Source organism: Salvelinus alpinus, chromosome 16, assembly GCF_045679555.1.
Source record: "Salvelinus alpinus chromosome 16, SLU_Salpinus.1, whole genome shotgun sequence".
NCBI classification, from domain to species: domain Eukaryota; kingdom Metazoa; phylum Chordata; class Actinopteri; order Salmoniformes; family Salmonidae; genus Salvelinus; species Salvelinus alpinus.
This window is the reverse complement of record NC_092101.1, coordinates 26,020,373-26,030,768: the sequence shown is the minus strand read 5'-3', so window position 1 is coordinate 26,030,768 and position 10,396 is coordinate 26,020,373. Positions and strand designations below refer to the sequence as shown.

General features: G+C 42.2%; 1 protein-coding gene across 1 annotated transcript; it reads right to left on the bottom strand.

The window, feature by feature from the left end:
* Nucleotides 1-11: 11 nt before the first annotated feature.
* LOC139541222 (E3 ubiquitin-protein ligase RNF170-like) lies at nucleotides 12-8,996 on the bottom strand. The gene is made up of 6 exons (XM_071345628.1): nucleotides 8,809-8,996; nucleotides 8,193-8,295; nucleotides 7,163-7,271; nucleotides 4,659-4,732; nucleotides 4,112-4,222; nucleotides 12-1,300 (listed from the first exon to the last, which is right to left on the bottom strand). Exons 1-6 carry the CDS (start codon nucleotides 8,847-8,849, stop codon nucleotides 1,001-1,003), a joined length of 738 nt encoding a protein of 245 aa, XP_071201729.1. The 5' UTR covers nucleotides 8,850-8,996; the 3' UTR covers nucleotides 12-1,000.
* Nucleotides 8,997-10,396: the final 1,400 nt, after the last annotated feature.

Below are 10,396 nucleotides of genomic sequence, written 5' to 3'. Positions count from 1 at the left end.
AAATAACAAACTTTCAGAACAATAAATACACCATTTTATAGGATTTTACAAGTATTCACAATATTAATATCAAGTATTTACAGTTTCACTGAGAAACAGCAGGGTACAATATAATAGGTCTACATTTAATCTGCATCCCCCCTGAACAGACCCAGGTTTTATTGAACCACTGAAGGCCATTGATAACAGTAACACGGGCACTAAAATAAAGGCTACAGGTAGGGTTGCAAAATTCCAGGAACTTAAAATAAATTCCCATTTTTTTCCTACAAATCCTGGTTGGAGGATTCTGGATTTCCTGCTTATTCCCTCCTGATTCCAGGAACCCTTCAACTGAGATTTTGGGAAAACCAGGGAATTTATTGAAAGTTCCTTATATGTTGCAACACTAGCAACAGGTACTGTAGAAAGAAACACTACACAAAAAAAATCTGAAAATATCAGACAATGAACCTCAAAATGCCGCAACAGGTACTGTAGAAAGAAACACTACACACAAAAAAACTGAAAATATCAGACAATGAACCTCAAAATGCTGCATAAAAAACATTCAACACATTCCATTAAAAATGCCCACTGGAGGAGAAACTAGTTGTGTAGGTTCCACCATGTTACTTTCATCAGATCAGTGGTCATGAAGGAAAGAAGGTTAGGTGTGACACTATGCATTCAGCAATGCAAAAACTGAGCCCCTGGTTAGACTTACCACTATTAGGCTGTAAACCTCTGCTAGTGATGCAGTGAGTCCAACAGCTGGGGTGTAATCATTAGTCCAAAATGTTTTGCAACCAAAACGAGTTTCTTTGACAAATTCAGTTAGGTCCCTCCCCGTTTGGTTCCTAGTGAATACACCCGTTAACCCCAGGATGCAAACCAGCAGACATACACTGCTGACTTCTTACTAGGTCTCTCTCTCAAAAAAGAGGTTCAAGAGATCTCCTGTTGAAATGAAGGTTAAATCACTGCTGGCCATCATTTCTGCTGCTCGCTCTACAGAGAGTTACTGAACAGGCCTACCCCCTGTGTGCGCTGAGGAGTTCCCACTATCTGGTGCCATCTGCTGGTTGATATTGATAACACAGATGAGCAGCAGGAAAACCACCACCAGGTCATCCAGGACCCCCAGGAGGCCAGGCAGGGAGGGTGGAGCGTCCAGAGGAGGTGAGGCGAGGGACACCACAGTCCCCAGACAGCAAAGTGCCACCCGGAGGAAGAAGAGGCACACTAGCCCCCCCATGGTGCCCAGGCGGCGGATTAGCAGCTGCAGGAACAGGGGCGTGTCACACAGGTAGTCTGTCACCTAAGGGACAAGACAAACGGGCACAGGTGTGAGTAGAGGGTGTCATGGTCACCTCGCCTGGCTTCAGGTGGGACAGAGAGATCTGGCTCTTGTTCAGTAGAGCAGGTGTTCCCAAACTTTTTGTGGCTGGGATCCCTTTTGTGATAGCAAATTCATCAGCGATTTAAATATATCATACAAGGAGTTTTACTTCGACGTCTTCAGTGCATGACTGGGCGAACCAAGTCTTGGGCCAAGTGAAAAAACATTTAAAAGGCCCTTCTCTTGGCATTGAAGAGAAAACATTTCTTCAAGCTAGTTTTCTGCAATTCTACAAATTTTTCCATATGCAGAGTGCATTCATGTTCAAAGCATACATTTTGAGGAATACAAAAAGTTTTGAGTTTAAAATTTGATAATTGGTGGAGAACTGTAGATACCAATATCACTGTGAGCCTCCCAAGCCCATGTTGGCCAAGGTTAAGAACATACATTGTAGGTTAATAATATTTGTATTGTATACAGTGTTGGGGAGTAGCGAACTTAAGAGTCTATTGATGCACCCGTGTGTCAATCTAAGTAACATAATAAAATAAAAACATCAAAATCCGTCAATTTAAGCTAGAGATATGTTTTTTTCTTGTTGTTGCATGGGCTGAGTCTCATCCACCACATCTGCGGTGGAAGGTGACCGAGCTGCAGCGGTGTTTGTCAGACCATGAGACATCCCGAAAATCGGTCTTCTGAACGGTTTTGTCTAAAAAATAATATGACCACTGTGGAAAGGGGAGACTCAAACAAACACGAACTTGATGGTCATCTCCCCCCACGGGTGTCACAGGACCCATCTGAAGGTAACCCATACAAATTAATGGAAGTATGGATATACACTGCTCAAAAAAATAAAGGGAACACTTAAACAACACAATGTAACTCCAAGTCAATCACACTTCTGTGAAATCAAACTGTCCACTTAGGAAGCAACACTGATTGACAATAAATTTCACATGCTGTTGTGCAAATGGAATAGACAAAAGGTGGAAATTATAGGCAATTAGCAAGACACCCCCAATAAAGGAGTGATTCTGCAGGTGGTGACCACAGACCACTTCTCAGTTCCTATGCTTCCTGGCTGATGTTTTGGTCACTTTTGAATGCTGGCGGTGCTTTCACTCTAGTGGAAGCATGAGACGGAGTCTACAACCCACACAAGTGGCTCAGGTAGTGCAGCTCATCCAGGATGGCACATCAATGCGAGCTGTGGCAAGAAGGTTTGCTGTGTCTGTCAGCGTAGTGTCCAGAGCATGGAGGCGCTACCAGGAGACAGGCCAGTACATCAGGAGATGTGGAGGAGGCCGTAGGAGGGCAACAACCCAGCAGCAGGACCGCTACCTCCGCCTTTGTGCAAGGAGGAGCACTGCCAGAGCCCTGCAAAATGACCTCCAGCAGGCCACAAATGTGCATGTGTCTGCTCAAACGGTCAGAAACAGACTCCATGAGGGTGGTATGAGGGCCCGACGTCCACAGGTGGGGGTTGTGCTTACAGCCCAACACCGTGCAGGACGTTTGGCATTTGCCAGAGAACACCAAGATTGGCAAATTCGCCACTGGCGCCCTGTGCTCTTCACAGATGAAAGCAGGTTCACACTGAGCACATGAGCACATGTGACAGACGTGACAGAGTCTGGAGACGCCGTGGAGAACGTTCTGCTGCCTGCAACATCCTCCAGCATGACCGGTTTGGCGGTGGGTCAGTCATGGTGTGGGGTGGCATTTCTTTGTGGGGCCGCACAGCCCTCCATGTGCTCGCCAGAGGTAGCCTGACTACCATTAGGTACCGAGATAAGATCCTCAGAGCCCTTGTGAGACCATATGCTGACACATGCACATTTGTGGCCTGCTGGTCATTTTGCAGGGCTCTGGCAGTGCTCCTCCTTGCACAAAGGCAGAGGTAGCGGTACTGCTGCTGGGTTGCTGCCCTCCTACGGCCTCCTCCACGTCTCCTGATGTACTGGCCTGTCTCCTGGTAGTGCCTCCATGCTCTGGACACTACGCTGACAGACACAGCAAACCTTCTTGCCACAGCTCGCATTGATGTGCCATCCTAGATGAGCTGCACTACGTGAGCCACTTGTGTGGGTTGTAGACTCCGTCTCATGCTACCACTAGAGTGAAAGCACCGCCAGCATTCAAAAGTGACCAAAACATCAGCCAGGAAGCATAGGAACTGAGAAGTGGTCTGTGGTCACCACCTGCAGAATCACTCCTTTATTGGGGGTGTCTTGCTAATTGCCTATAATTTCCACCTTTTGTCTATTCCATTTGCACAACAGCATGTGAAATTTATTGTCAATCAGTGTTGCTTCCTAAGTGGACAGTTTGATTTCACAGAAGTGTGATTGACTTGGAGTTACATTGTGTTGTTTAAGTGTTCCCTTTATTTTTTTGAGCAGTGTATATATATATATCTCCTAGATATGACAGACACTTCAAAACCGTATTCCTTTTTTGCCAGTTATGAATGTGTTGTTCAATGCTTTTCTATGGGCTATAGTAGAAATGGCCAAATTAAATACTTTATCAAATCATTTTTTATATATATATATATTTTTATACCTAAAGGGGTCCTAAAATACTAAATCCAATACCTAAATGATCCATGGTATGACCAATCTTAAAACAATTCCATATGTTAGCTTAGTAGAACTAGGTTGTAGTGTGGTTGCAGCATGTTTTAATAAAGTATATGACAAGGTTTTGTGTGTTACTAGGTTGTAGTGTGGTTGTAGCATGTTAGTAAAGGTTATGAAAGGTTTTGTGTGTGGTACTGACCTTTCGAGGGGCTCCTGAGTAGCGTTTGTTGTAGTCTGTGATTTCTCCCAGAACCTCCCTCTCTTTACTGTCTGAACAACCCTTACTGAACAGACGACACAGGACCTTGACCTAAGAGAGAGAGAGAATCCATTCCAGTTACATTCTGAATCATTATTTATCACTTTTATTCAACTTAAAGGGATAGTTCACCCAAATTGTAGAATTGAATGTTGGTTTCCTGACCCTGGAAGCAGTCGATCGACAAGGTATGAAATCAATCCATGCTTTGGTTTAGTTTTCCTGGCACTGTTTCCAAATACTAACGTTTTAACATTTGTGGCACAAATCCCATTAAAGTCATGGGACCAATATCAGCATTTTTTTGCACATCATGTCTAAATCATCTAAAAGTATCTACATTTAATTGTGAAGCTCACAAAAGTCACTTATAGATGATTTGAACAAGATGCTCGAAAAATGACATTTTGCTCAATTTCTTTTCAGATAACAAGTGTAATATCTTGGTAATAATGGCTGTTTCTACAGTTGGGTGTATCTGCCTTACTTTTTGTCTACACAGAGGGCAGCTTATGGCATCCAGCCAGGACCCATGTCTCCAGTAGGAGATCAGACAGGGAGCTGCAGACAGAGAAACAAGGTAATATAAATAAGTACTCTATCACTTCTATTTTCATTCATATTTTTACCCCCAAAACAACGATTCACCATTAAGGAAACACGGTCATATCGCTAGTGTAGTGTGTTTATATTATTGTACATGAGGCGGAATGCGGGAATGAGCAAAATGCTGACAGCAGCATTAGAAGCTGTTGTTGTAGTGATATGACCTTGTCTACTGCATGATCATGAATTAACACACACTTGGATGGTGTTTAGGTGTAAAGTGTAGCTCCTCTCTCTCCCACTCTCTCTCTCTTAAGTGGGGCAGGTCAGGTGTAGTAGTTATTACGTCATGTGATGATGACACAGACAATGGTGAAGGTTAGGTGAGGGAGAGGAGATTGGCTGTTGCTACTATCCTTATCAACCACTATCTTAACCCACCACTGATATACAGAAAGTATTCATAACCCTTGACTTATTCTAAATTTTGTTGTGTTACAGCCTGAATTCAAAATGTATTACATTTTTTTTCTCTCACCGTCCAAGCTTTCTCAAGTTGGTTGTTAATCGTTGCTAGACAGCCATTTTCAAGTCTTGCCATAGATTTTCAAGGCGATTGAAGTCAAAACTGTTATTAGGCCACTCAGGAACATTCAATGTCATTTTGGTAAGCATATATTTGGCCTTGTGTTTTAGGTTATTGTCCGGCTGAAAGGTAAATTTGTCTACCAGTGTCTGTTGGAACAAAGACCGAAGCAGGTTTTGCCTGTGCTTAGCTCTTTTCATTTATTTTTTATCCTAAAAAACTCTCTAGTCCTTGCCGATGACAAGCATACCCATAACATGATGCAGCCACCACCAGCTGCTCAGTGATGTGGTGTTGGATTTGCTCCAAACATAAGGCTTTGCATTTAGGCCAAAATGTATATTCCTTTCCTGTGTTTTTTTTTTTACAGTATTCTTTGTCACAATTTTTGCAGTTTTACTTTAGTTCCTTATTGCAAACAGGATACATGTTTTGGAATATTTTTTATTCTATACATGCTTCCTTCTTTTCACTCTGTCATTTAGGTTAGTATTGTGCAGTAAATACAATGTTGTTGATCCATCCTCAGTTTCTCCAATCACAGCCATTAAAATCTGTAACTGTTTTAATGTCACCATTGGCCTCATGGTGAAATCCCTGAGTGGTTTCTTTCCTCTCCGGCAACTGAGTTACAGTAGGAAGGACGCCTGCATCTTTATAGTGACTGGATGCTTTTATACACCATCCAAAGTGTAATTAATAACTTCAGCATGCTCAAAGGAATATTCAATGTCTGTTTGTTTTTTTACCCATCTACCAATAGGTGCCCTTCTTTGTGAGGCATTGGAAAACCTCCCTGGTCTTTGTGGTTGAATCTGTGTTTGAAATGCACTGCTCGGCTGAACTTATTTAGGCTTGCCATAACAAAGGGGTTAAATACTTATTGACTCAAGACACTTCAACTTTTCATTTTTTATTAATTTGTAAACATTTGTTAAAACATAATTCCCCTTTGACATTATGGGGTATTGTGTGTAGGCGAGTGACACAAAATCTCAATTTAATCAATTTTACATTCAGGCTGTAATACAACAAAATGTAGAAAAGGTCAAGGGGTGTGAATACCTTCTGAAGGCAACTGTAGCTGTCTGACTGTTGTCCCACTTCTGTAATGAGGTTATTGTCAAAACAGACAGTTTTGCTTACTCAGAAATAGCAAACCGAACTGGATCGAAAAGGTATTTAAAATGTGTGAAATTCTCTTGATTTAGCAAGCTTGTATTGTGCACTTTTGGGACTATTTTGTTGATTCTAGAGCCCGACGAACTAAGTCAAGCACACCTCAAGTATTTCAGATATTTTAAATTTGTGTTCAACCCAGGTACGATAGCAAGACAAAGACCAGACTGGCAGCCAGGTTGTCATAACAATTCCATATAATCACCATATCCTAGGACCCTTTTAGACCATAGATGGCCTGGGGAGTTTGCACACGCGTGCCAAAAACATCCTTCCTATTTTCCATGGTTTTCATAGTGAGCCTATGTGACTCTGGCCAAATGAGAGAGATGTGTGTGAATGTGCAAAGCCTGACTGTGTGTGATCTCCATCAGGTGGGAGCCACACACTGGGTCACTAGTGTGGCCCAGGCTAGACAGGTCTTGGGCCTCTCATCATATTACATGGATAGAAACACGGATGCTTCGTTGGCCAGACAGATGGACAGACAATAGAGTTAAATAGATCCCCCCTGACCTGCTGCTGTAGTCAGTGTGTTGTATGGTACTTTCATATGTAATGTAAATGTTAATATGCTACCTTCTGGGCTCTAAAGACCTCTTTCTATCTGTACAAGTCTCTATTGGCCCTTAGATAAATCCGATCATGTGCAGGTGGTGGTGGTCGTGGTACTGTCTTACCACAGAAGAGATGGCCACAGTTGGTCTGTACGGGGAAGCTGGCAGTATGTAGACATACAGGGCAGAGCCAGTCTCTGTGGCCCGCGGATGGACAGATCTGAGAGGAGTTCTTGGGAGAGAGAGGAATACATTGGTACAGTTTGAGATAGGTAATTATAACACCGGTTTCTGTTTCTCTGACCTCTCTGCACTTAATTGATCACTAAAGAGTGATTGGAAAGGCAGGTCCCGTGTCTAAAACTGGCAGATACTGTGGCTTTTAGGAACATGAGATACACACTTCTGGAATAGCAGTGAAATAACAGAAACAAGCACAAGGGAAAAGATGAGGCCAAGGTCCTATAAATGGACCTCAGTGGACCCCATCATAAGGAACTATCAGCTCGGAAATGATCAAGGTCTAAGTTAGCTTGCCAGCTGGAGGGAGCCCTACCATCCCCTCCTTCCCTCCAGACTGCCTCTCTTCTAAGCATTATTAATAACAGTAATAGTTTTTTGTAAGAGTAAGAGTTATTATCAGTTAATAACAGTAATCGTTATTTGTAAGAGTAAGAGTTATTATCAGTTAATAACAGTAATCACAACCAAACAACTAACAACAATAACAAACTAAGACAGTGACATTACTCCGACATAACCAGGAATCATATGGGTAGAGCATCTCAACTTCTCTGTCCAACAGAACCATGTTCTGTTATGAATTTAACAAAAAGTACAATGTAGTTATGCTGGTCTTTGTAGCAGCAATGATTTTAGCACTATGGAAAGTATGGCCACTATTTCTCCTGATTCCCTACAGACAGTCAATTATAAATAAAAAAGAAATAAAGCAAAACTTTGCTATACTACAATTAATGTTTTCTAATATAAAAATGATTATTGACATTGTGGCATGCATTGATTGACACTGCAGTATGATTATAGTGGTTGTCACGTCAGGGCTTAGAACCCTGCCCCCTAGCATTCTTAGATGTTAGGGGTCATCAGTAATTGACCCAGTGTGTGTGTGTGTGTTTCTGTGTGGCCTCACCTTGCTGTAGGTCACATGTTTGAGGGATGTTCGATCCTGTGTGTGTTCTGAGGACGATCCTAGGTGACCCTGACCCACTGTGACCTCAGGCAGAGGGTCACATCTGGGGGAGGAGGAGATTGGGGAGACGGGGTAATAACATGAATTACATTGTGTTAAGGTTCAAATTGGCGTGCAACAATTTATATAACAATCTATCAGCCACCATAGCTGTACAACTTGTTGCTTATTGATAGTTGCAGTTGACACTGAATGAAGTCAGTAGATAGTTTGTTCAACATCTATACATTGTCTATAGAGGACAATACACATTCGGTATATTGCAGCCAAACTGGGATCTTATGGTGATTTGCCCAGTGCAAGTTCAGTTAGTTGGTTAATAGCTAGTAACCAGATACTAGACACCCCATCCCCCTATACCAAGTACCCAAACTAGTTAACTGTGAAAACCATCTGGATTCCAGATACACACAACCCCAAGCTACCAGACCTTTACAGTCTAAGTACCAGACACCCAACCACACCTATACTAGCAGCATCTGTAGTGTGTGAGTGGGTGGTGTGTAGAGGAGAGGGTATAGACCCTCTGTTTATGCCCAGAAAGAAAAAGACTTACCTGGGATGAGAGCTGTGTGAGGTGTGCATGGTCTGATTCATCTGGCAGCTGGAAGTGTAGGTCTGGTAGCTGTAAACAGACAGAGAGCCTGAGAGTGTCTCCTAGACACTCATGAGTGTGTCTCTGTAGAGTGTGTGTTTCCCGGAGAGGCTAGAGAAGGAAATGTTTCCTGACTGCATCATTGTACACAATAAATCTTACTGGTCAGTTAATCATTAACTAGGCCTTTCGATCTGGGAGCTGACGGCTGCCTGCCTGGAAGAGACTTAGAGAGCACCAGAGCACATTATTGATTGCAGTGAATGTCAATGTACTAGGATGACATAACATAAAAGCAGATTATCTAATATGCGATAGATTTGATTTGCAAATGTTATTATAACATGAAATCATTAAGGGCTCTAAACAAAAACTAGGAAGCGTTTCCATGGCCATTCCCATTTACAAATTCTATTTTGATCATGTGACCACCCACATAAGTTCAAAGCTATATCCTGTTTGTCCCCGCCTTTTCAGTCTTAATAGTTTAGTGCCAACTTGGCAATGATTTACTGAAGGTTTACTGAGTTTATAGCCTTTACCGTAAAACACCAGCTCTATGGTGAAATAGAGTTGTGAAAAACCTTGTTGTTGTCTATCAATCCATATGTATCAGACTCATAGAGATGTATAGAGATCTCTACTTGGAAATAACCTGTTTTAGCATGGACATTGACATTAAGGGCTTCCACTAGTAGTCAACTGGGTGGGGATTCCTATTGGTTGAAGCAATCAGCCAATGATCAGAGCATTGTCATCTTCTTCAAATTGGGTTGAATGGTTTGTATATGGCGGTTTGTATATGGCCTTAAGCTATATCAGCGGCATCTAGTGGCCACAATAAATTAATAACACAGAAGAGTTGCTTCAAGACTCCTGCACTGCAAGTCCTGGTAAATCACCAATCGCTTTACACTTTTTTCAAACACAAAAGAAGACAAAAATGTAGTACTTTAAAATTAAGAATGCCTCAATGGTGCTGCCCATGCTTTCACAGACGCCATAATGGCACAGATACAATGATGAGACCTCTATCCATCTCTTTGAGGAGCACCCCAGTTGAAAGGAATATCAAACCCTCTAAATTCACTAGGATTCGCACAAATGTCATCATAATAGTCTTCATACATAAGTCTGTCACATTGGTACTGGTAAAGATACCGTAGATACAGATTCGCATTGCCCAAGGTCAAGATTACAACTGAATTCCCACAGTCTGCCATTCTAATGAGTAATAAAGAACTGTTATCAGCAAGTGTATGTTTGCAACGTGAAAATATTCACTATGATGTTGAACTGTTTTGTCTGTTACAGCACTTCACAGTCTGCTTCCTGGAACACAAATGTTCACCCTACACTTTTTGATCTCAAGTACAGGGTAAAAATGCCTCAAAATGTCTAAAAACAGCAGGAGTCGATCGATTTGGCAGGGGTCAGAGGGTGAATGCTGAGCTAACAGGCTAAGAGTGACTTTGTTCTCCCTCTGACACAGGAAGAGAGAAGGAGAGAGAGAAAGTGAAAGATCTATTCTAGCCAGATGGGCCACTGG

What these genes read in the sequence shown, in the direction of transcription:
- LOC139541222 (XM_071345628.1), bottom strand. Translation starts at nt 8,849, where the DNA reads ATGAATCAGACCATGCACACCTCACACAGCTCTCATCCCAG. An exon ending in TCACACAGCTCTCATCCCAG is followed by an intron (nt 8,296 to 8,808) that starts GTAAGTCTTTTT and finishes CTCCTCCCCCAG; the next exon opens with ATGTGACCCTCTGCCTGAGG. An exon ending in AACATGTGACCTACAGCAAG is followed by an intron (nt 7,272 to 8,192) that starts GTGAGGCCACAC and finishes CTCTCTCCCAAG; the next exon opens with AACTCCTCTCAGATCTGTCC.